The sequence below is a fragment of the Rousettus aegyptiacus genome, unplaced genomic scaffold (genome assembly GCF_014176215.1).
Source record: "Rousettus aegyptiacus isolate mRouAeg1 unplaced genomic scaffold, mRouAeg1.p scaffold_m13_p_6, whole genome shotgun sequence".
Taxonomy (NCBI): Eukaryota; Metazoa; Chordata; class Mammalia; order Chiroptera; family Pteropodidae; genus Rousettus; species Rousettus aegyptiacus.
The window spans coordinates 102,124,437-102,150,302 of record NW_023416309.1 but is presented as its reverse complement, the minus strand read 5'-3'; the positions used below and the strand labels follow the sequence as shown (position 1 = coordinate 102,150,302).

Here is a 25,866-nt window from a genome sequence, read left to right as displayed (position 1 = left end):
TCGACCACAGAGCCTGCACACAGCAGGTGACTAATAAGTGAGTCCTGCATGGATGAACTGGTGTCAGGAAAACACGCCGAAGACTGCTTTCCTCAGGGTCTGCTGGCATCTTACTGGGTCCCTCAGTCAGTGTCCAGAGACGGAGATGCAGGAAATGAGGTCGGCAGGAGACAACCGGGGCAGGAGCCTCAGCACCACGACTTCCTGTCCACCAACCAGCTCCACAGACCAGAGGCGGTGGTGGCCGCTGGTCATTACTCCTCCCGCCCCCCGCCCAGGTCTCCGTCACCTTGCTAAAAAAGCTTTCCTCCCAGAATTTCCTAGACATTGCTCTGGATTGGATATTTCTGTATTCTGATATATGCAAGACTTTAAAAGACCCTCATTAAAAAAGAGACGAGGGCTCCAAACATAAATAGTAACTATAACTAAAGCCATCGATATATGATTGTACTCTGTGTGTGTGTGTGTGTGTGTGTGTGTGTGCGTGTGTGTATTGATGGACGAGGAACCTAACATAGTGTAATTATACTCCTAGAGGAAGGAGCCAGGCTGGAGAATATTCTATTCTGTTCCCAGGATACTATGACATGCTCAGTCAATATTAATCACAGCGATCACCAGGAACAGGGGTTCCAAGGTAAACAATATCTGGGTAAGCAGTGTGATTGCTTCAGGAATCCAAATAATTTGTCCCCTGTACCCCCTCAGAAGGCCTGGTCCTCGTGACACTTCTAGGAGAGGGGCCTGCACCTCGGGGTGAGTGGGACAGGGTAAGGCCTCCCACATCTCTCTCTCAATGTATTGCAGCCCCGTCCTGAGACATTTTTATCTTAGTACTTTCTGGACACAGGCTACCAGAGGTTTTCTGTCTGCAGCGTTGCTTACACGGCTCTTCCTAAATCTAAGTGTTTTAGTACAAAACAGTCTGCAGGCCTTTGGCAAATAAAGTGTGTTTGTGGGTCACCAGTGTGTCAGAATTTCACAAGGTTTCACTGGAGGGAACTGGGCTTGGCAACTTGGACCAGCAGCTCCGATCAAGGCATTACATCCCGGCCTTCGGAGCAGAGGTAGAAACCTCCGTGTGCTCACAGATTTGGTGCTGATTTTCCTTTGCTGATGTTACCTGGTGCTCATCTTGCTATATATGTGATTCTAGGTCGTTGGGAGAAAAATTTAAAAATTCAGATAGCACAACATTAAAATTTCCCGAAGAGATGTTGACCTGATCTTCTCATTGCATGGCATATGTTTTAGGGACAGATAGACACAGGCTGCAGTAAACATTTGTAGAAAAACTCAAACCCACATCTTTTAAGGGGAAAAAAATGATCATTTCCAGAGGTTGTAAAGGCCTCTAATTTTACCTAAGCTGAAAAACCATGATCTAAAGGAAACAGGACCCAAGATTCTAGTTATTTAACACGTAGACAGGTTTTTCCTTATAGTGACGATCCCTTCAAAAATGTTTTGAAACTCTTTGTAAGCTTAATAAAGAAAACACGCCTTTCCAGGCCATGTGAGATGAGAAACGACAGCCCATTCTGGGGGTGGGGTGGCCCCTCTGGGAACAGAATGTATAGTCAGGCCTCAAAATACTCTTAACGAGACACTTCTTTGGGCACAGTCTTCCTAAAAGCAGATGGCCCCAGTGGTGGCGCTAAACACTGGCCAAAGACAATATCACTTTCTGCAGTAAAGAGCAGTGTCTTCCCAGCTCTTCTGCAATCTAGAAGCTTCCACATTACACAGTAGACGCTGAAGTTCATTTACATAGCCCATGTTGCATCAGAGGGCTCCATTTCCTAAGGTAAAGAATCTAGGATTTAAAAAATGAAATTCTTAAAGCACTGGTGCTAAATCATTCTAGAAAGCTGCTTTTCTTGAACATAGTGAGTTTTAGCCCCTGAGAAAAAAATCATAATAAGGTTTGACAGTTGCACAGAAGAAATGGAAAAGGACGAGCTTGGCGGCGATAAGGTCCAGGCCTCGCTCCCGGGACAGGCTGGAGGGCAGACTGCAGGGAGAATCACCCACCACACATCTGCGTCTCTGTTGGACAGACATTTTTGACGCCCCAGGCTGGATAAGGCCAGCTTCTTTCAGAACACGAAACACCTTAGGAGACTCAGGAAAACAAAACAAAACATACAAAAAAGCACCAGAGCGCTTTCTGTATCTGGAAGGCCTGTCTTTGATAAGTACGGCTTCCTAAGACTCTCCTGGGTCCATGAATTAGGACCTGTGAATTATCTTTTCAGGGCAGAGCCCGTGTGTGGTTTCCAGCTCCCTCCCGCCACCCCCCAAGCCTTGGTGGGTGGTCGTAGCCACTGACCTTGAGTCACATGTCCTGCAGCTTGGTCTTCCAGGTTGGGGGTGTCTCCGATGCCTGCTTCTTCAGCTGATTTATGTGTCAGCAGATGAAGGACATAAAAGCAAAGACAGTTATTGTGTGTAAGAAACAAAGCTCTCTGCATCTTCTGGCATTTTTCTGAAAACATTTTTAAAAAGGCACATCTTACAAGCACCAAGGGGCTGCACCTGTGGCTTTCTGAAAACGTTATTGCTGGTGCCCATGACCTGGGAGGAAAGACCTTCCCCACAGCGGGGCCAGCGCCCCACTCAGCAAAGACGAGTGAGGTCACAGGAGCGGTCTACTCCTCAGTCAGTCACTGCCGCGGGACCATTTCTGGGCGGTGGCTGCACCCTCAGCGCCAGCCAGGGCTCTGCGTGGGCTAGAGGTGCAGAGGAGGACTACATGTGGGCCGCGGCAGGCTGGGGTTCACGCCCTGGTGCCATTATTTACTTAACGTCTCTGAGCCTCCTTTTCCTTGGAACCCCAGGCTGATGACACCGGTTTGTCTGGTAGGAGAGTGGTGAGCATTACAACAAGAATTTGTGTGACTGTGTTTAGCAAAGTGCCTAGCATATGGTAGGTGGTTTCTTCTCTCCAAACTACTGAACAAACCCTTTAACTATATACCCCAAACAGGTGCTACCTGGTTAGAGGGAGGCCAGCAGTGAGCAGCTTTTGGGGTATCTTGGGCACCCGCTTAGGGAGCCACAGCTCACCAGACGAAGACGACTAAGAAAGGTCCCTGACCACAACATCGACAGCATAGAAAGCTTTAATACAATGCCAGTTTCAGCGTCATGAAAAATCAGGCTACCACTACAGGACAATGGATAAAACCGTCCGGAAGGAGTTTCTCGCGGTCCATGCATTCAGGTGCATGAGGTCAAATAAGGACAGCTCCACATCATGGGACAACCGCCAACTGCCCAGGAGGCACAACTCCGAGCACAGATTCAGTCTGGGTGTCTGACGAGGGTCTAGAAGAGAAGCTCAGCGTGACCGCAGGTCCAGCTAAATGGCACGGAGCCCTGGAGACAGGGAACTCGAGGAGGCATGCCAGGGTGACGTCACTGCTCTGTGCTGCAAAGGCGGCAGACTTGCGACATCCTGGCCCCGGTGCGAGTCAGAAAGTGGAGGCTGCCAGTCACTCTGATGACCCCCGATGCCAGCGAGGGCGGCGCTCGGAGAAGCCGAAGGGAGGCGGGGAGGGTGTGTGACGGTGGCTGGGATTTCTTTGGAGGGAACAGCTTTAGGGTTGGCCAGGTAGCCATCCCCCATCTCAGCCCCACTTCCAGGCACCGCCTGGAGACGCTCGGTGTGTGTGTCCGCGGACGCCTGCCGTCAGAACCCGGTCTGGGAGACCGAGGGGAAGAGAGCTGGGCCGGCCCTGCTTCGGCCGGAAGCAGAGGAGCGTAGGGTGGGCCTGCGATCAGTCCGCATACTCAGACTTTGTTAAGGCAAAGAATGTCCGGCTCTCTTCCCACGGACCTGATATGGGCACCAGGCAATGGCAGGGTGGGGACGCTTCAGACCATGTCACGGGCCCCCAACAGGGGCAAGCCGACCTTAGGAGCGGTGAGGCTAGAGGAGGCTCTTTAGATCCCAAGGGAAGAGGAGAGAGGGAACTCTGAGTCAAATGCAGTGGGAAGGACCTTCAGGGGCAATTCAATGGGATGGGAGCAGTCTGGAAGAATTCCAAAAAGGTCCGCATAGAAAAAGAGTCACTTCGAACACTGCAGAGGGTGTAGAGCCAGCTCACGGCCGTGCTGGCCCAGTAAGAACCTTCCTGTCACCCTCTTCTTCCTCTCCTCAGCCCCAGAGGGGAGGGGCTGCAACCCTGAATGAGCTCTCACCTGCGCATGGGGCGTACATTCTAATCAGCATTTGCAGATTGTGTTTTGTGACTAAGGAGACTAAAGTCATTGTGATTGCCTGGGAATGACTGGACGTGGGCTAGAGCTTTCATCTGGGGCAGAAGAGCGCCCCGCAGAGAGAACGGCTTCGAGGTTGTAAAGGGACAGCAGAAGACAAAGACCAAGTGACCCTGATCTCATCTCACGAGTCATTCTGCGCCCTTCGAACGACCCTCACTGTCAAGGGTGATTACCGGCTTCAAGAACATCCCTCTCTACCCAATTCAGAAGACCAAAGCGCAAAGCCGAAACTGCTTCGAAGGGGGTTTGGTGGTGCCGCCTGGCTCCGGCATGGCTGTTCTCAGCACATGGAGCCCCAAGGAAGGCTGTGGGCTCCCCACGCGGCTGCCATGAGCACTGTCTGTATAAAGGAAAGCCACTCCTGCCTGGGGTCTTTTCCCCCACGCTGCACTGGTGGTGAAATCCTGTCCAGAACTCTTCTGCATTCCTTGCTGAGAACCTTCCAACACGTAAGCCCAGAGAAGGGGACGTGAAGGAAATGACAGCGAGAGCTTCGGGCTGTGCTGGCCATTTTTCCTCAGGGCCTGCGCAGCTCTCGGTGACTCTGGTGGCCTTAAGTCCAGGGCTATTTCTGGTTGGTGCCTACTTGTCTGAGCTGTTCCCCATCATCCGTGTTGACAGGACAGCCTCGTCATGCCTGTTCTACGCAGATACATTTGAAAAGATAGTTCTAGGGCTGGATGCTAGATTACATCACTGAATTCCTCAGGGGTTGTCCAATTAAGATCCTCCGAAGGTGGGGGTCAGTCACCTGGAGCCCGCTGCACACTTGGTGCTCATCACCCGCTAGGGGGTGACTCTGAGCAGCAGGCAGACTGACCTCACGGTGAAGAAGGCAGGATCTGCCACCAGCCTGCTCCGTGGAGCTGATGCGCTGACTGAGATAGAAGAGGAGAAGCCAGATGGAATCCAGCAGGTTCTCTACCGTCTGGGAGGCTGGCAGTCAGCCATGGAATCAGTAGGGCATCAAGGCATCAGGCTTGGAACAACCCAAGGTTCCCAGGGGCTGGTGTCGGCCCACATTCCTGCCTCGCTCGCGGCTGAGCCTGGCCCGGCCGCACCCTTGCCTCCGGCAGGTCAGCTGGGCCTTTCACACCCGTCCTGGGATCCCCCTCACCTGTGGTTCCTTCTGGGATCTCCGTGTGGCACTGAGCGGCCGCCTGCTTGCCAGGGCCTCCCTCATCTACTAAGGGTGCTGTCATGTCTGGAAACCACCGAAAATCACCTTTGGGGGCCAGGACGGGCCGTGCCGAGCCCCTCACCTTGCCTCTTGTGCAGAGCAGTGCAGGGCGGGGGAGGCAGGCGGGGACTCAGCCGCGTGCACAGAAGCCGCACCACAAAGCAGGCCCAGCGCTGCCCTGCCTGCCGTCTCCCCAAGAAGTACATTAATGTTCTGCTGGAGCGGCCCCCGCCCATGAAACCATCTGTCAGGAAAGCCAGGCCCAGCCCCCGTGTAAGCCGCAGTGAGGGAGACTGCTGGGGGTGGCCTCCGTGGTGCTTAAAGAAGAAATGTGGAAATTCAGATGACCGTTGGCAGATGTTCGATCCTTACAGTGGCGCAGGAGAGGAGAAAGGAACCAGGCCCGAGGTGGCGTGAGGGCCGGGTCTACAGCTGTGTTGTGAGGCTTTGGGCAAGCCCTTTCTCCCCTTCGGGCCTCAGTTTCCTCATCTGAAAAGTGGGAGCATCATCTAATGTTTCTTCCAGCTCTGACACCCTGTCCCCCTGAGCCCTGGACCCGTGGTAAAGAAGCACAGAGTTCCCTGGGTAGCAGTGAATGGCCCTCGTCCTATCTGGGGTCGGGTGCTTGACAAGAGGCCTGCAGATGGGGCCACCTTCAGAGCAGAGGCCGGAGGTAAAGGTCCGCCACCAGGAGATGCTGTCAGACTCTCATCAAGGCGAACACTTCTAAATCAGCATTCCTCCCTGAGCCGTGCCCCGGCTCACTCCCGGGCCGTTCTGGGCTAACACAAGGAGTTGTCAGCGTGGAAAGCTTTCCCAGAGCCTGAGCCAGTTTAGTCCAGTTTAATTATGGTCTTGGGAGCAGGAGGAGCAGCCTGGCAGAGCCGGGCCCCGGCCCCCTGCCCTGCGGGGTGGGAGCTGAAGCTCTCAGGGACCACACATGTGCAGGGTCTGGGGTGTGGCGAGACTTGGTTGGAAGATCCTTCCAGAATAAATGTCGATGGAGCACGGAAAACCATGATTTGGAAGGCTGGCCTGGAATCTGGCATTAGAGTTTCGGGATTTTCTCAGGGAGGCAGGCGACTTGCAAAACTGTCCTAACGAGATCAGCAGGATATGCCTTGCATCACTGGCTCTGAGGAGAGCAGAGTGTTTGTCCTGGTCTCTCTCCTCCTCATGAGGCTGAGGACCTCAGGGGTGGGCTGGAGGGCCATGCCCACTGCTTCCTCCGCAGATGTGCCTTTATGCCAACAATTGGTGGGGTGGACACTTGGGGAGAGGCTGGGGCAGCTTCTCATCCTGTGATACAGGAGCTAAACTGTGATACAGAGAACTGCTGAGAACGCAACCTGAGCCTCCCAGGGGAGGATGCAGAGATGAGTGGCAGATATGGACCGGCTACTCGAAAGCCATTCTCCCTGGATTTCTTCTACTAAAGAGATTGAAAAGCAAAATGCTCACCGTCCCAGCCTCCCTTACAGCCAGGGGTGGCCATGAGACCCACTTCTGGCAAATGAGACCTAAGTGAAAGTTGGTCAGGTGGGGCTTGCAGGGAAACTCTTGCTTTCCTAATAAAAAGGGAGTACTTTTGATTTCAGGGCCCTTTTGTTCTTTTTGCATTGCTACTTTCTTCCTGCTTCGAAGGCAGCTGTGATGCCTGGAAGCACAGCAGCTGTTTTGTAATCATGAGGCAACAATCCAACCATTAACGATGGCAGAAGATAAAGACAGAAGAGCATTGATGACACTGGGGACCTGCTGCCCGAGTCCAGACATCTTATTACGTGGGATAAATAAACCTCTTCATATACATGCCACAGTTGGGTTTTCCATTACCTGCAATCGAATGCAGTATTGACTGGCACAGAAGAGAAACAAGATGAGGTAGCCAAAATCGAGCCCAAGGAGCACTTCGGGAAATGCACGAGGGGATTTATTATTACCTAGATGCCAAATGTCTGGAGAGAACAGGTGGGAAGACGGGCTGGAACTAACACCGTGGCCAATGTCCCGAGGCCCAGGCCAAGTCTAGCACCCAAGGTATGAAGGATACGAAACCAAGCCCAGTCCCACAGTGTGAGCTTGACGATATGCGCAGACCTACCCCTCTCCTCAGCCCCATGGCTGCTCGGGGACTTGGCGGCTCATGAAAGAATGAGGTGGGTGCGGGCTTCTGAAGGAGCCTAGGGGGGACAAGGGGCTTTGTGGAGCTTTGCTCTGTTTGTTTCGCCCCAGATCCCATCCTCTCCAGGTGCGGCTACCTCAAAGCATACGCATGATGAAGCGTCCCTGCTGGCACTAGTTAGCAAGGCATCAAAGCAGGGCTCGCTCCCGCAGCATTTCTGAGCCCCATCCTACCAAGCATTGAGTGAGCACATCTCTCAGCCAGAGGAAGAGGTGGCAGCAAATGCAGCCAGGGAGGGCGGCACGCACGGGCTCAAAGCATGGCTACGCGCAGGCTGGCGCATGGAAGGAGCAGCGTGAACGAAGCGATGAGGGGAAGGAGGCCCCACCTTCAGCCGTCGGAGTGCTCTTAGCATCAGAGGTTTCAGAGCCCGGTTCCTCAGATCCGTCATCGGCGGGGGTCTGCAGGGGAGACTCTGGAACATACACAGTGAGCCCCTCAGCGTGGCTGTCTCTCCCTGCCCTCCCTTGCGACTTTGGAAAGAACTCAGGAGCAGAGTCTTTCGGAGCCAAAAATCACTCAGCTTGGAACCCTGATGGATGGGACGTGGCCGTGTGATAAAACCACAAAGGGGACCAATCCCATCCCCACCTCGACACAACCGTGCGCCCACACGAGGATCATCAGGCAAAGACACAGGTGATGAGTAGGTGTTCTTGGGTGAGAGGAGACATCGCCTTTAATCAGCTTGTGGTTCCAACCAAAGCAAAGGCTCCTACATTGACGAATGACTGCAGATACCAGAAAGCATGCAAACCTGGGGCTTTGTCTGTCCTTACTGGAGAGATTCATCGGAGATCACTGCCATTGATTAAAGGCAGGTAGATACCCGGAAAACACTCAGAGATCCAACTCCTTCATCTGAAAAGGAATCAGCACCTACTTCTAACTGCACAAATGGTGTCTGGACTTCACCCAGCTCCTTTCATAAAAGGATCTCCAAGTACTGACCAACAAGCTTTGAGTGACAGCCGAAATGTCAGCCACAGTTAAAGAAAACTGTCCTTTCAGAATCCTAAGCCAACAAAGCTATGGTGGACTCTGCAAGAGCCATCCCACCTGGGGTGGGGGCAGCCTTGGAGTCAGTTTCAGGACAGGAGGCTGTTTCTGTGCAGGAAGCAGAATCCTGAGAGGAAAAAAAGTCAAGGGAGTACAAGTGCACTGTTAAGATTGAACACCTTGTATCCTTTGTTAAAAACACGGGGCTGGACACCCAGCCCTGGCCACGCCCACTCAACCCTAGCCACGCCCAGAGCCAAAGAATGGCTAATTCTAAACAAGCTCCTATCAAGCACATAGCTCCCTGGTCCTAAAGCTTGCAAAAACCTGCAAGCTGCCTCAGGTAGGCTTCGGACAGATGGACAGACGGTGAGGAAGCATCACGCAGACTGTCGGGTCTTGTTATTACTAACCAGCCTGACTATCAGGGCACAGGAGCATATGGAGCCTCAGGCACGTTGGTCCCCCAAACACCCTCTCCTCAAACTGTCCCCAGCCAGCAATCCTCTTCATCTGCATTATCCTTGTTAAACTTCTTGGAGGTGGGGAAGGAAGGAGAAGAAGCCTATTCTGAATGTCTTATCTAGAAGGTATAGCAAGTTACCCCATTAACACCTTTTCATCCAGTAGGGTGCCTTATTTTATCAGTTAACCAACTTTCACCCACCTTGCAAGCTCGCTTCAGCTGTATCTAGTCCTACCCAATTTCAATACGCTTTGTTCTAGTATTTTACATGTGGTTTCTTGTCATTATTGACAATAGTCGCTGTCACTTATCTAAAATGTTGCTAGTAAAGTGACACCTTCTGCTAAGTGACACCCCTCACTCTCCATATAAAAATAACTCATTCTAAATCCTCAGTTGCAAGAACAAATGCGACGAGAACTATGAAAATCTTTTAGGTATCACTTACTTTCTTGGCGAGTGCATTCTTTGGGTAAGCAAACGATCTTCAAATGCTTTCTTTTTACAGCAGTGATGAAAAAGGGTTAGCAAATTTTTTTATTTGCATATACAACTGACCCTTGAACAGCAAGAGTTTGAACTGCTCGGGTTACTAAAATGTAAATTTGTTCAGTAAGTACCGTAACTGTATTTTCTCTTCCTTACGATTTTCTTAATAACATCTTCCTTTCTGTAGCTTAGTTTATTATAAGAATATATAATACATATAACATCGGAAATATGTGTTTATTGACTGTTTATAGGTAAGGCTTCCAGTTAACAGTAGGCTATTGGTAGTTAAGTTTTTGGGGAGTCAAAAGTTACATGTGAATTTTCAATTATGTGGGGATCGGCGCCCGCAACCCCCAAGTTGTTCAAGGGTCGACTGTATATATCATATGCCTGTTTTAGCACTGAACTTCTCTGATCATGTTTTATGTTAAGGAATTGAGTAGTTTCAGCAAACATACTGTAGGCAATTCTGAGACACAAAATGACTTGGTAATAAACTTGTTCATACTTCACAAATTGAATCCAGTCTCCCCTTTAAAAAATAGGAGTCGTAAAAACCACTTTTTTCCTGGACTTATAAGAGAAAAAGGAGCTTTTTATTTGAGAACGGTTTTAGATTTACAGAAAATTTGCAAAGATAGTGCAGAGAGTATACCCCACACCCAGTTTCAAAATTATTTACATGTGTCATTATTATGGTACATTTGTTGCAACATAAAATATATGTAACTTAATTTTTAAACCAGCATACCCTAAATAGAGCATCATTTTCCATCAGCAGGATTCACCCAGGGCAGAATTCAGTATGTTGTGATTCTAAGCTGGATCCCGCCCACGAGAGTTTAATAGAGTTTAATAACTAAAGTTCCAAGGGGACTTGGCAGAAAGAGTGACAAGAGGCACACAGGGGACATGTGGGCTCAGGTCCTCAAATGAGGGAGCACTTAGGGCCCGGCTGCCCTCTGCGGGGCGAGGGGGGAGCGCAGGAACATCGCAGCTCCCAGGCCATAGTGGGGGAGAGGTCAGGGAAGAGGTTGGAATGCACACTTCTTGTTACCATGTGGTGCCTGACCCCAGGCAGGGGCATCTGGGTGGACTGAGAACTTCCCCCAACCCCCGTCACCCAGAGGCCGGGAGGGCTCCCGAAAGGGGCAGAGGGGGGCCTCTGGGTTCCCAGGACAGCACGCCCACTTTTCCTCCACCTCCTCCAACTAGGAGCCCACCCGCCTAATTCCCAAGCTCCTCTGGCTCCAACGTGTTTCTCTGCTTAAACAGATACAGAGAAACCAGCCTTTGAAACAAGGCCGCTAACAAGTCCTGAAGCCTCTCCAAGGTAGGGACGATTGCTGCTCAGGCTCCCCCACCCAGGGAACCTCCGTGTGACCTGCCTCCTCCAAGGAACCGTCCTGGATAGGTGTTGCCAGAAGAGGTCCCCTCCCACCTTGGAGCTCCACCACTTCCACCCAGCACCTCACACCCCAGGCTGCAAAGTGTTTTTTATTATTTTTAGCATTACAAGAGAAAGTAGCTTGTTTGCCGTTTTGTCTCCTTAGATATGGCTCTGGAAGGCAGTGACAGAGTCTTTCTTATACTGAGGCCAGCTTGGTGCTCCCGTTGAGAATTGGGGGCCAGCATGGGGAGCAAAGAGAGGGCTCTGGGTGTTCCCCAAACTCCGGTGGCCAGACAGTGAAATGAAACATATTCTTTTGGAAAGGGAGAGGAGGAGGCCAAGCCGGTTTGGCTGAAAGACTGTATTTTAGATTATTTAGAAGTTAATGCAACTTATTAATGTAGGTACAGTAGGAATCCCAGGGCTAATCAACTTGCTGAACAGGGCCCAGATAGGCCGGCAAAGAAGAGATAACGCATATGGCCATGTATTTTGCATGCTATTGAAGATTGCTGATTTATAGGTTGATCAATGTGGCTAAGGACACAAGGAAGCGCCCTGTACGAATCAGACTGACAGGCCCCTGCAGCCTTGGTCACACTGTACCCACTCATGGGGCACACTCTCCTTTTCAAAGAGCCTCACGTTTTTTGAGTACCTTGGTCCATTCAAAGGATGAGATTTCATTCAGTTGACAATCTAACCCAATACCGTATTTAAAACTCCTTTAAAACTGTGGATTCAAACCCATCCTGCCAGCTCTTTCCATAGCAAGCGGGTTGGCTGTGATTCCCAAGGCGCCCAGGGCTGTTGTGCTGGGCTGTGCACTCACCTTTCAGGCTGTGGTCTGCGTCACCCTCGCGGTCTTGCAGCAGGGTGTAGCCCCCCTGGGAGGGAAGATCTTTCCTGTCCCCCAGCCCATACGTCCCAGCATGATCTTCCATCATGTCGAACTCTTGGCGGGGCTCAGCCATCCTGGTTCAAGGCCCACCTGGGAAGGAAGATGGGAGGTTGAGGCTGAGATGCTGAGAGGAGGGTAAGGGCTTGGGGGGCGCGGTGGGGTGGGGAGCAGGGGCAGTGGGGTGCCGCCTCCCCAGATCATGGCAGATAGATTTCCACCTCCCCACGTCCCTCCCTCCCCAACAACCAGATGCTCAACCTCATTCTGAGCTCTGTTACTGACACGCGTACGAGCGCTTTTAATTCACCAGCATCACATCGGTTCATGTTCTAAACCACCAGGCGGCAGGTTCAGGGGGCCTGACTCGTTACTATGCCCAGGGCTCTTTCCACTTCACTAAAAAGTTAATGCTGCTGACTAGGAGTTTGATCGCTTTTTAGCGGAGGAGAAGGTGGGACAGACAGGAGAGGGAAGGCACCAGCAGGTGCTCCTGGAAAGGGAACCGAGGCACAGAGAAGCATGCGAGTGTTTACTCATGGGTACCTGACAGCGGAACCAGCTCCCGACCGGTGTCCTGCTTACCCCAGCTCTGGGTTGGGTGCCCCCTGAATGTCAGGGCTGTGGCCTCCACGGACCTCACTGGCACCCACCAGGACCCTCAGGCGTCCATTCCAAGGGCGGACAGAGAAGTCCCTAACAGGGCCCAGAGAGGGATTCAAAACCCCCAGACGCTGATTCGGCTCATCAGAGCCCAGTAGAAATGATCCTTTACTGGTATTTTGTCCTCATCTTTATTGGGAGAATATTACTTTAATTTAAAAATTACTCATAACTTTGATTTCTGGGCTTTTAGTATGCTGCTTTGCTTTGGTTCATTCATGCTTTGGATTATTTCATTATTTCCCATTTGTATCTCTGTAATTTGAGTCTCCTTGTCTTTTACTATGGTATCTACCTTTAAAATTATCTATCTCAGAGTCTTTATTTTCTACTTTATATTTATTTTTACCTTGGAAACGTGCCTGTTCTGGTTTCACTTTCTCCCTTTAAACTTTTATTATTTTTGATCTTGATTTTTATTTTCTACGCTTTGAAAATCTCAGCTATATTTTACATGTATTTATTACATATATTTATTTACATGTTTGATTTATTTTACATATTTTTTTACATCCTTATATTGCTTCATTTAATTAATGTTTTAACTTTTTTTGGAGATAATTTTAGACTTACAGGAGAGTTGTAAAAGTATTCCGGAGGCTCATTTAGTTATTTTTAATCTTTCGAAATTCCTTAAAATGTATTTCCCTATGTTACTGTCTATCTTTCTAACCTTTTAGGCTACTTTTTTATTTTATTCTTTCCTTCTTATAGTTGTAACTTTTATAATTATTCATAGTTTTAAGCTAAATTTAGTCTTTGATTTTCTTTTATAATTTATGAAATTATCTCTTCATGTTTCTGTTTTCACGCCATGAACGGTCTCTCAGTGGCTCATAGGAAGGAAGAGCGGCAGTGGGTGAGCTGTCAAGGGGAGAGCTGATGAGTGAACTAGAGTGGATGGGGCCTTCCTCTCTCCCGCCTCCACTGCATCTCGCTCTGTGGCTTCAGTGATCAATTAGTAATGTCTACCATGGGCGAGGCGTGCAGGGCATGCACACCTGATGACTGTGCATTCTCTAAATGTGTTAGGAGTTGCAGAAAGTTCGGAAATTCGTAGTTTCAGCTCTGACATATAAATGGTGGCCGGCAAGGCGGAGGGTCCCTCTGGGGCTGACCCTCCACATAACACTGCCCAGAATGACGCTGGTGGCGGGACAGCCAGGCTTCTGGCACTGTGTTATACCAGCTGGCCATGGCATACTCATGTCTAGCTTCATTCCTGTCCCTTCTAGGCAGGACATGCTGGTGTGAGCGGCTGAGCTCTCTTCTCCACCCATGATGTAGGATAAGAAGCTGGCGAGAGCTGGGATGGCCTAGGGAGAGTTTAAGAATGAGGTCGGCAGGACCTCTCCTGGGTGAGGCAGAGAAGGGGCACCTTGTCATCCTGACTGAGGCCCTTGTCCCTCAGAGAGCTCTCAGGAAAGGCGTCTGAGACTGAGCTTCTCCAAACCTTTGCTATCTCCCCAAAGACGAGCAGAATTTATTTTGGGAAGATAAAAGTCTCCATTCTTCCTTTAAGGCTCAGGATTTGGTGGTGATATTCTCTACCTTTGGACAAGCTGATGGTCCGTTTCCCTCAGAAGGCCCCAGAACGCGGGAACCCCGCTTCTGAAAGGCACTATTATCTGAGAACTCAACTTTTGCTCCCTACCCAACTCTAGGAAGTAACGCCTTCCTCACTGCTTCCTGATGGAGCCTCTTAGAATGTCCCGAGTCACTGCCCGACTGCTCGTCCCTGGGATTTGTCCACAAGTCACCTCAACTGGCTGACTCACCAGGAGCCCCGCCCTGCAGGGGTGGAATCAGCCCACAAACTTGAGGCTTCCCAGACTGGCTGGAGACACCACACTTGGCCCAGGTGAGCCAGGCCAGCCAACCCAGGTCACTCCTTTCAACCTGCACCTGCGGTTTTCATGAACACTGAGAAGTTTAATGAGCCCCGTGGTTTTGTTCTTGAGTTGATTGATTCCTTTCAATGACTAAGTTCCCCTCCTGTAGTGTGATGGATGGAGGTATGAAAGTAAAAACCTGACGTGTTGGTTTCCTCTCTCATAACATGTCCATTTATACCCTTTGCTTTCTCTGTTCAGGTCTCGGTGCTCATTGTGATGACTCGAATGAGCTCTTAATTTATGAATAACCTCAACTCTTCATCCTATTTGTGACAGATCATTTCCCCAGCTGGCAGCCTTTTGTTCTGAATTCTGATGGCTTCTGGCCGACAGGTTTCAATTTTTATACAGTCAAATCTATTTTATTTTGTTATTTATTCCATTGCCGTATAGCACATAAAGATCAACAGTGTTTTCTGCTATGTTTTTAGCAATCTAATTCTTTCTATTTAGTTGCAGCAGGAAAGCAGCCACCGATGACAGGTACGTAAACGAATGAGCATGGCCACGCTGCAATTGAACTTTATTCATGGGCACTGAAATTTGAATTGCATGTAATTTTCATGTCATGAAATATCATTTTTTTTTCAACCATTTGAAAATATAAAAACTATCCTTAGCTCACAGCCAGATCTGGCCTGCGGGCCATTACTTACAGACTTCTGCTTTTGGTTTTTCTAGAATGTCTTCTTCTCTCTCAATAATTTAAAAAAGAAAAATCTATAATTTAAGTCTTAGCAAGAATAGTGCATTTTAGTCACTGCCTATATCCTCAGTGTGGATTTCTGCATTCGATGTTGGGTTTTCTTCAGCTGCTTCTCAAGGTTTCCATAAGGTTTCAAGTCAGGAGCAGGAGAACCAAGGGTCATTCCTGGAGCTTGGTGAGCAGCCCATGTATCCATAGTATAAGCCCTTAGGCTGCCAGGCTGCCTTGTTCAGCCCCACAGAGCAGATAACAAGGCAGTGGGTCTCACTGCCCTGGCTTCTAATGACACCAACACCCCCTCGCCCCCCAACCAGCGTCACCCCTGCAGGGCTGGAGAAAGTCAGGCACATCAGTAGGAAGCTGAACGAATTACAGGGGCCACTGGAGAAATTAAATCATCCCTAAAAATACGGGCAGCTATTCGCTATGTAAAATAAATGAACTGTGTGCTTCTCAAGGGCCAATATTTTCCTTTGGGGAAACAAGTGGAATGCATGGGAAGAACTCTCTAAGCAGGGAGGGAGGCTCACCACCCCACCCCTCCCACCCATCCCAGGACAGCAAATGCCCTTAGGGTCATGGATCTTCTGAGTCAAGGAGGCCTGAGAGCTGTTTCTTCAGCTCATCGCCCCCATGCTATGTTTTGGTATCTACAGGCCATGTTAAGAAAGACAAGTCCCTGTCTGGAGCATCCCCTACAGTCTACTTGACATAAGCAGAAAATAAAAGCCAGAAGGAAGATGTCATCGGAGAACAAAACGTAGGACAAACGCCAAGTGAGCAAGTTCCATCGGGGCGGGACCCATCTAGGTCACTTACTGCTGCAGCCCCAGGGCCTGGCACACAGTGCTTGCGTGGGCCCTGTCAAGGAGTGCTTATGCCCTCACAGGAATGTCACCAAACCCTCACAGCAATCCTGTGAGATAGTTATCGTCATTGTCATCAGCACAGATATTAAGATTCCCCTTGGACAGATGAGGAATCTGGGAAGTGACCTGCCCAAGGTCACACAGCCAGTAAGCGGTGATGCCAGGATGCAAAGCCTGTGTCCTGATGGGACCCTCAACTGCCCCTCACTTCCTGTTCCTCCATCCTAGACCATGAAATCTTCCCCAACTTTCTGTCGGGGCACAGGTCTAGGGTGTGGAAGGAGCAACGTCCAAGACTCACGCCCAGAAGCCGTGTGACCCAGTCGCTTCTCTCCACCTTCTTCACCTCCAAAACATCACTCGGTGACCCTTGGGCTCCCTTCCTGCTCTGACATTTTATTCTAAGTGGGTCTGTGAGGCCTGTGTCCTCCAGCTTGGAAGCCCTAGTGATCAGTATGGGAGAGCAGGAGGTCCCCAGACCAGGCCTGCATGAGAGGCATGTCTCCTAGCATCCTAGCCAAGGGGCTGCACTCAGCCCTCCTCCTTCCTGTCCCACCCCTGTCTGACCCTTGTCATTTTTCTCCTCAAAAGCCAAGGGCTGGAATTCTCTGGAAGAATTGAACAAAGAACACGTAAACCAACTGATCGATGGCACGGAGCACATCCTGGCTCTAAGACTTTCGTGCAAAAACAGTAGACTGAAAAACACGCAAACGAGCTCGGCCCTGAAGTGGGCACACAGCCCAGTCTAGACGTGGTCATCACCTCACGGATCCCTATAATCTAAGAGAGGCACATCGACGGGATAATAAATACACTTTGTTTTCTTATTCTTCTAGATCAGCCAATCTCACTATCTCTGATTTCCAACCTGTTTTCCCAGACAGTGACTTGGAGGCAGTGGGGTCAGGGGTGAGAAAGACATTTTCGGAGAGGCGCAAAAGTTGAGTTAAACCTGGAAACTAAAGTGGGCCACTTTGTAGGGACCCTCGGAGAAGTACTGCCGCCTGACAAGAGAAACGAGAACCAGAGGCTCCTGGAGTCTGTCCCTGTCATTCTATAGCAGCTTCAACTGAGGCCTGTGAGGGGAAGGGGCTCGCGGGGTCATTCTTGGTGACTTGTCCTACAGGATCACAGCCCCCGGTCCCAGTGCCACCTTGCCAGTGGGCAGAGTGGGGGGTGGGGCAGAGAAAGGGAGAGAAGTGTCTGCGGGGTTGACAGGGAAGGAGGAAGTCAGCGCAGGTGACGAGAAGGTAAGGGAAAGGCGAGGGGTTTCCTCTCCGCTGGGCCTGCTGCCCTCTGGGACAGGAGAGGCAGCTCCTGCTCCCCATCCGGCCTTACAGCTTTCCAGAAGGTTCCACCTGAGCTGGGGCTGCCTCTCCCTGAAGGAGGTGGAGGCCAGATAGGCTTCCTACCACTGCTGCCTTCCTTTCCATGGTTTCTAATTTTCTTACCCACAGCAGTGCATTGGTAATGAGTAATTCCTGTTCTAGAAATCTTGGGTAGCCAGGGCAACACTGGACACCCTTTTGGCAGTTTTGGAATATTAATAGCCTCTGTTTATTTGAGCCCGTTATGTAATCCAGTCACAGGGGCTTCAGAGAGAGAGAGAGAGAGAGAGAGAGAGAGAGAGAGAGAGAGAGAGAGAGAGAGAGAGAGAGAGAGAGAGAGAGAGAGAGAGAATATCTTTGTAGTACAACTACCCTGTGAGAGGAATTACTGTTCCCCTTCCTGGATGAGGAAACCGGCTCAGAGAGGTTCAGTAACCTGTTCAGGGTCACACAGCTACTAAGCGGCCGAGCAGGGTCTGAACTCTGATCTTTTGATGCTGAAACCCTTCTCCATCCTCCGGTGACACATCAGTGCCTGCCCAACGTAAAGTTAAACATCCATCACCCTCTTTCTTCTTCCAGGGCTCAGTGAAATGACCATGTCCTGGCTGGAGTTAGAGGCGGGGAGGGAAAGCCCGCATCAGGGGCGGGTCCCGCGACCGGGCTCACCGCGCAGTCCATGCTCCCAACCAGCTCCTTGCGTCTGAAACGAGCGGGTCGGTGGGGCCCCCGCGGGGCGGCGCCGGGCGGGGCGGGTCAGGGCCGAGCCGCGGCCCTCGCTAGGGGGCAGCACACGCCCGGCCGGGGCGTCCGCTCGCCGCAGCCCGGCCCGGCCCGCCCGCCAGCTTCTCCCCGGGGAATGACCGCACGCTCCCGGGCTGCCCGCGGTGACTCAGCGCAATCACGGCCACCAGGCCGGGTGGCTCCCTCTAGAGAAAGAGGGATCACCCTTAGACCCCTCATGTTAAAAGCCCAAACTGGAATTAGAGAGGAGTGATACTGCACAACCTGTGAATCTACTGAAAAACACTGAATTGTAACTTAAAGGGTAAATTTGATGGTATGTGACATTAAAAAATGTCACAATAAAAAAATGATATGTGCTATTAAAAAAACAAACTTAAATGGATTTCTCTCAGATAGCAGAAGATCAAGTAGGGATAAATCTAGAATCCAAAAATCATTTCAAAATGAGCTTGGTTCTGTTCTCCAAGGTGATTTATTTTTTTATTTTTATTTTTTGGCTCCCTCCTCTCTTTGCTCCCGGCCCTTTTCTGTACCATCAGGAATTTGCCAGTGCACGAGGGTGAGAAACAGAATTCCTCATAGTTAGAAGAACCATGTTTAAATGATTTCCAGGTATGACTCAATGCACATGACTGCCTCCATTACTATGCCTACTTCTGCAGGTGGGGAAACTGAGGCACGGAACGGTTGAGTCACTTGCCCAAGGTCACACAGTCGTCATGTAATGGAGTCAGGGTTCAAGGCCTAGGCAGCCTGGCCCTAAAGCTTTTGCTTCCCTTGAAAACTTTCTCTTTACATTTACACTCTATTCTTTACTGCTTATGGGCCAATTGTCTTACCTTAGGATATAAAGACCAGTGATGGGCAGGCACACGTCTCCTGGGCCAAGGCCACTAGAAAAACCCTGTGGCTCAGGAAGCAGAGAGCAACTTACCTAAAGGAAGTGAAAGCACCCGGAGGGCTTAAATCGACACCCCCTTGGGGCTCGGTCCTGGCAACTCTGAAGCCTCAGACCCGAAGCTCTTCACTAGAGGCCGGTCCCAGCTATGAGTGTCTGAGGAGCTGCATGTCCTTCTGTGTCACACCCGGCTGGGATGGGGGGATGGGGGGGGGGCACCCGGGAGTCCTCAGTAAGACTTGCTGGGAGGAAGACCTCAGAGGAGCAAACCTCCGAGGAGCTCTCAAGTGCGAGTGCGTGGTCCCCATCATATCGCGGTGTACCACAGAATGCTCTAGAGCCCAATCTGAATACTACTACTACTACCCAGATTTCAAGCAGAACTGCCAAATTAAGTGGGGAGAAGATCATGGAACCCAGAGCAAAGAAAAACTTAACGTTGGTGAGAGGAAGCTGGAATAACCCTGGGCCTCAATCCAAGAGAACAATCGACAGTTGTAGAAAAGTGTGAATGAAGGTGGCTTTCGGGGCGAGGTGGCACTGCTGTGCACACACGGCGGGTCACGGCTGAAGCCAGCTGGCTCGTGTCCACCATCGTAAGAAACCTCCCAGATTGTGTCTGAGAGGACAACTCTGGTTCTAAGCCTGAGGTTTCTGTTTCGTCTTTTCACCGAAGGCGTCTCCCCTTCGCAACTGCGGGAATAGCCAGATAGCGCTGTGATATCTAGTAGGGGGATAGATCATGCTTGGGTGGCCTTTATTTTCACAACTACAGTAGTTTTCCCTCCAACCCCTTTTTTGGTAACTTTTGATCCGTTAGCCTTCGGGGAGGACAGCACTTGCATGCAACTGCCCGACGGGCGGCGGAGGCGGGCTGCTGAGCCTCTGTCACGTTCAGGGACTACCGATGCCCCTGGTCGCCGTGTTAATTCTACCTGAGATAAATCCCCCAAACTCAGAGCACCAGATGGATAAGGAGGAGTCTTTGTGATGTGCCCGAGCTGGAAAAACCAGAGAAAAAAATTGCTTTTCTAGGGCAAACCACTCTTAGTCCTTGGATGAGGGGTAAAGGGGATTTATTGATACGTAAAAGTGACTCATAGTCAAGACTTAAAAGTCAAATACAGAAAAAGTGAAAGAGGAAAGCTAGATAACCAGTTAACATTTTAGGAAACTTCCTTACAGACAGCCTCTCTTACACATGCATATAATTTGCCCTAAATATTATACCAGTTGTTATGTAGCCCAGTTTGCTCGCTTAATAATATGCCGGTATTAATCAGCTTTATCTTGATTTCTGGCTGATCTTCGGTAGATATAATTTGTTGTGTCTCTAACCTTCAGCTCACACAGGTGGCAAATGGTCTCCAAACCAACCCAAGGTTACAATTAAAATGTGCTGGGGGTGGGGCACAGGGACGCTGAGGGACCCCACATAGACCGCGAGACAGTGGTAGGGCTGTGGACAGTCTGGCATGTGGTGATTTGCCGCACAGCTCGGTTGAGGAATGGGAAGAAAGCGCCAGAACCCACTGTGGGCCAGGCGCTGCGGAATGAAGATGCTGTACGGAGAAACTCTTGATAAAAAAAGGAATTTCAACACGACTTTAAAACTAGATCCGATCCAGGTGTACAACTATCTAGATCCATTAAAACTGACACATCAGAAATTCAGAGCAGCAAGAGACAGGAAATCAAAGCCGGGGCCACCCATTTAGGTTCTGGGCCCCAAGAATCTATTTCAGGAAAAGCTCAGGGCAGCCTCTGTTCATTGCAAAATGTCCATTATCCGACAGAAAGGCCCGGACAATGTTTATGATCAGAAACAGAAATCATAGTCGAGGAAGGAAGAGAGAACAAGCAGATGAAAGAGAAAAAGCTAGTGAGAAAGAAGTACAAAGAATTTAAGAACACAAGAGAAAATGAAATTCTACTTGGAAGATGCAGTTTTTCATTTCCTCCAGCTTTAGGTGGGTACTCTGCTTTGTCAAGACATCCATCCGATGATGAATGCGCTGCCTCGGTTAGGCCCTGGCCTCGGCAACGCCTTCAGCGTTGGAAGGCCTTTCAAAGGCACCCTTGGGGCACTTGCCACAGAGCATTATGGGTTCTTGGAAGCACCTGCTCCTCCATTAGCCATTACCGGACTGATGAATAGCACTTAGGCTGCCTGCTTCTCAAGACGCTTGGAGAACTCTGCACGGCTGGCCTGCACAGCAGGGCTGGGGCGACACCCTCCACCCTGCCCTCTCCATTCCAGGTTCACTTCCCCTTGGACCCGGGGCTCTCTCATGCAGCAGTGACTCATAATCTTGAGATACCACACCTGTGTCTACCCCGACAGGTGCACCGAGAGGCCACTCCACCCCCGGTCCCTTCTGTGGAATGCACTGAATCCAGCCTTGTTAGTTGAATGAATAGCTGGACTCCCTGAGCCCTTGGCTTCTGAGGTGCAGGCACTGGCTCCAAATCTTCCTGGGGAACCCTTGTTCCTGCTCCAGACCTCTCCATGCATTTGGGTGGAAAGGATGCCTGGTATGGAGTCAAAAGCCCTAGGTTCAAGGCTTGGTGGGGACCAGTCACTAACCGGCTGGTGCTGGGCCAGTCACCTGCCCTCTCTGAACCAAGGATTCTTCACGTGTAACATGGGCATGACGACACCTGTCTCACAGGGTGGCTGTGAGGGTCGCTGAAAATAATGCACGTGAGACAACACTTCGATGAAGTGCGGTGTTCCAGACTGACATAAGGGACCATTGTCGTGACATGTGAGTTACGATCAAGGAGAAGATGTCCGAAGTTGAGGAAGAGGAGGCTTAACCTGAAGGGATAAAATTAGGGGCCAACATCAGGGCCTTTTGCCTCTGCCCCGAAGGATGGGGAGTACCAGTGGGAAGAGAAGAGAGGCGGCGTTAGGTCAGGCCCTGGAGAGGAGGAGTACGGGAGTCCTGGGAAGATCTGGGGAGTAGTGGAGCGAGGGTAAAGGTCGCGAGAAGAAGCGGGTAGTCTTTGCTCCCCCTTCCGCCCAGCACTGGCACCCAGAGTGACAGGCAAGCACAGAGAGGGCATGGAAGGTGATTTGCAGAGGGACACAGGGTCCGGAGTGGTCAGCACAAAGTCTTAGTCTGCTGGGAACATGCCCAGGGGCAGGGAGGGAGGCGGGGCTTTGAGAGGCCACAAGGAATGACCAGAAATGGGCTCTTTTTGCCATGACATTTCATTAGCTGGGAACAACAGGAAGAAATGGAGGAAAGAGGAGAATTAGGAAGGCAAGGTGGTCGTTTTTAAGATGTTTTCATTGCTATTTTTTGAGACTGAGGACACACTCTGGAAGACGCGGGGGAGGGGAGGACGGCAGAGTCCACTGCTAACCAACAGTTGTCCCTCAGTAATGAACGACCTGAATGCAGCGCAGGCTGGGAAGGGCGGAAAATGAATAGTGTCCTTTGATCACAGGCAAGGAATGCCGCACCAGATCAAGCACACTGTCCCTGAATCTCTTTTGACTGAGATTTCTGGACACTTCTGCATGGTGGCATCAGGGCCAGAGGTAATGACAGTGCTGTTCGGGGGCATCGAGCACTCGCTCGGGCCAGGTGGCCTGGGTTCCACTCCGGATCCACTACTGACTCACTGGGTGACCTTGGGTGAGTCACTCGACCTCTCAGAGCCTCTGCTGCCTCATCCTTAAATGTGGGGATTCAATGCATTAATATACATTAAGGGCTTAGACCTGTCCCTGGCTTCCGGTAAACACTCTATAAGTGCCAGCTGTGGTCATTACCATGACAACCTTATCGCCCATTAATTTAGTCAAACCTTTCTGTATCCTGTTTGTATTTTCAGGCTAAACAGCTTCTCAGGGCACAGAGACACCCCCACCCATCCCCCTCCTCTGCCCCCCGCTTTGGATCCAAGACACGTGGTGCCCGGCTGGCCCTCCCAATGCAGCCTCTGGCCAGGCAGGGCAGATGCCATACCCAGTGAGATCATCCCTCGGTCCCGTGATGCCTGGAGACGGGGCCAGAACCCTGTCCGGGAGCACCCTTCGCGAAGCTGACCCCTTCGTAAGATGGACGCAGGAGGAACACGCTGGAGGAGAGAGAGGATGTCGTCTTGCACAGAGGTTTTCTCCGGGAAGGGAAGTCTAACTACAGAAACTTTCTCTTGCTGGTGTCTGCTTTCTTGTTTTATTAAACTGTTTTATAAACACGTATTCTGTTAATAATCTGATAAAAAGCAATAAATACATTCCCATTTTGGCAAAATAAAACTCCCTTGTAACAAAGCCAAAGATTTGCCCTACGGCCTGCTGCTCTTTTTAGTCACATATGACAAAGTGCCCGCGGCCGCTGGCACGTGTGAAGGGACAAGGTGGCCGAGACACTTACCATGGATTCTAGGCATCAGGGCCACCCTGCGATCAGTCGCAGAGACAGAGGCCACCCAGGGTGACAATGTGTGTGTGTGACTGTAGCAACACCGCCAGAGGTACCTGACGGGGGCGATGCCTATGGAGAGTCAGTGGGAGCCCCTGCCCGGGACCACACGCCGGAGGGAAAGTACTAAGTCGAAGGGATGGGGCTTGGTGACAGCTGGCATGCGGCCTTTCAGGGACACGCTGAAGGCCGAGAGCCACAGAGACCAGGGCACGGCACTCCGATGTCACAAACCCGTCTGTCATCGCAAGTGTGATTCTCTAAGATCTAGTGAGGGCGAGGGGTGAGATGTTTAAACACTACGGAGGGCTGCAATTGTTCGAGTATTTATATTCATCTTGTTCCAAACAAACAGGATTTAGAGAAGCAGGGATGTGTGGAGCCTCACAGGGCTAAAGTTACAGCCCTATAAGCCCCAGAAAACTTAACTTCCTAAATAAAGTGTATGCTGTGAGGTGCAGGGCCACGCCAGAACATAACACTAAAGGCTCTTTTGATTAAGGGGCAAGCAGACAATTCTGCTGCATCTGCTGAGGTTAGCAAAATAGTTTCAATATTTACCCATAAGACTTCTTATTTAAATTAGAATTAGGACATGCAAATATCACATCCAGCACAGAGATCCCAGTCACGCCCCTCTTATTTGGATAAAATAATCATGCTTCATAAAGTGAAGTATCCAGCTAGAGCTGGGGAAATGGAAAACTGCATGGAATGAAGAAACTATCTTGAAAAAAAGAATTTCAACACAACTTTGGAACCAGATCCAATCCAGGCGTACAACCATCTGAATCAATTAAAACTGACACATCAGAATTTCGGATCAGTGAGAGACAGGAAATCAAAGCCGGGAGCCACCATTTAGGTTCTGGGCCCCAAGAACCAATTTCAGGAAAAGCGCAGGCAGCCTTTATTCGTTGCAAAATGTCCATTATCCAGCAGGAAGGCCCGGACAATGTTTATGATCAGAAACAGAAATCATAGTCGAGGAAAGAAGACAAAATAAGCAGATGAAAGAGAAAAAGCTGGTTAGAAAGAAGTACAAGGAACTTAGGAACTTAACAGGAAATAAAATTCTACTTGGAAAATGACATAACACTTAACCCCAGAGGAGGAAGCCAAGGGGAGACCCCGAATTCCTGCCAGTCATGAAGTGAAGAGCAGGGAAGGAGAAGAGTGACTCGTGAGGTCTCCTGCCTTGTCTGGGTGGCTTCTAGGTCTTCCTAGTGTTTCAGGAATTACCATCAGAATGGAAATCATAACGGAATGCCAAAACCACTGAATTGTAACTTTAAATGGCTCAATTCTATGGTATGTGACTTATAATCTCAATAAAGATGGTTTTAAAACACTGCAAAAGAAACTCAAAATTACCACTTGTTTTTTCCTAACTCTAAAAACAACAGATGCCCTTGAATCTTCCCCAGGCGCAAAGTCGAGGGCTCCCGAAAGCTCGGGGTGTGCAGGAGCCGAGAGAGGCGGGCAAGGCTCGCACACGCATCAGGTGGCTGTGGAAGCAGGGACAGCCCGAGCTCCTCGCTTCCAAACAACTCACCACACGTCTCCTTGGTCCCACCTCTGCGGGACTCGCTGGAGACTCGTGCACTCCCGGACCTGGGCAGGAACCACACTACTTCCCTCCACTCAGCCTTTGGTCCAGTCTGTTGTAGCCGTCACCTCCTACTCTAACCGTACGCCATTAGTGTCCCCATTAGACAGCAAGCTCCTTGAGGGTGGAGACTCCTGAGCGTGTTTTTTAATTGCTGTAAACAAATCAGTACTCAGTGCAGTGCTTGGTATGGGTGGGTGCTCAGTACTCCTTCACGGACGGATGAATGAAAGAACTAACGTTAACTGAAAGCCACTCCTCACGCTTTGTCGAACGACATGTGCTACCTACTGTCAACTGCTACTCTCCTCACCCCCAGACGTGCTGGTTTCCCCACCAGGAAAGCCCTCTCCTCCTCCATGCTCCTTCCCCTCTGTCCGGCTAACTCCTCCTCAAGCGTCATGTTTTATCAAAGAAGTGACTGCTTCTAGAAGCCCTTTGCAAACTCCCTAGCATGTGTTGCTGATGTACACTTTTTGCATGGTGCTGTAATTCTTTGATTATTCGTTTCTGGCCCAGGAATGTTAATGCCCTGACGAGAGAGCCACAGCCACCTCCTCCACCATATGTCTTCAGCTCCCAGCCCCACACCTAGCAGCAGAAAGGCCCCCAGTCAGTGCTGCTGAATCAATGAGTGTGTGGGGCAGGGAGACGGGCTTTGGTGGGATGGAGATGTGCCAACGTTAATTGCTAACACCTCCCAAGCTCAGAGCTCATAGTCTGTTTCCTTTTTTGTTGTCGTTTTTAGGCGAGGCAACCCTTGATTGACCTCACAGATTGCAAGGACCTTGTCAGCTTACAATCCCTTA

The 25,866-nt window shown here is 50.4% G+C and overlaps 1 protein-coding gene across 14 annotated transcripts in view; it reads right to left on the bottom strand.

The window, feature by feature from the left end:
* Positions 1-25,866, bottom strand: part of MAPT (microtubule associated protein tau) — an 86,294-nt gene that overhangs the window by 28,433 nt on the left and 31,995 nt on the right. For 7 of the 14 annotated variants that reach the window (XM_016139832.2, XM_016139829.2, XM_036222728.1 and 4 more), the window contains exons 2-5: positions 11,835-11,993; positions 7,984-8,070; positions 5,408-5,494; positions 2,336-2,401 (exon numbers count right to left, since the gene is read on the bottom strand). In XM_016139832.2, coding sequence (XP_015995318.2) covers positions 2,336-2,401; positions 5,408-5,494; positions 7,984-8,070; positions 11,835-11,976 — 382 coding nt within the window. In that variant the 5' untranslated portion in view covers positions 11,977-11,993. The remainder of the gene's footprint in view (positions 1-2,335; positions 2,402-5,407; positions 5,495-7,983; positions 8,071-11,834; positions 11,994-25,866) is intronic. The other 7 variants (XM_016139831.2, XM_036222729.1, XM_016139837.2 and 4 more) reach the window with 2 other exon arrangements.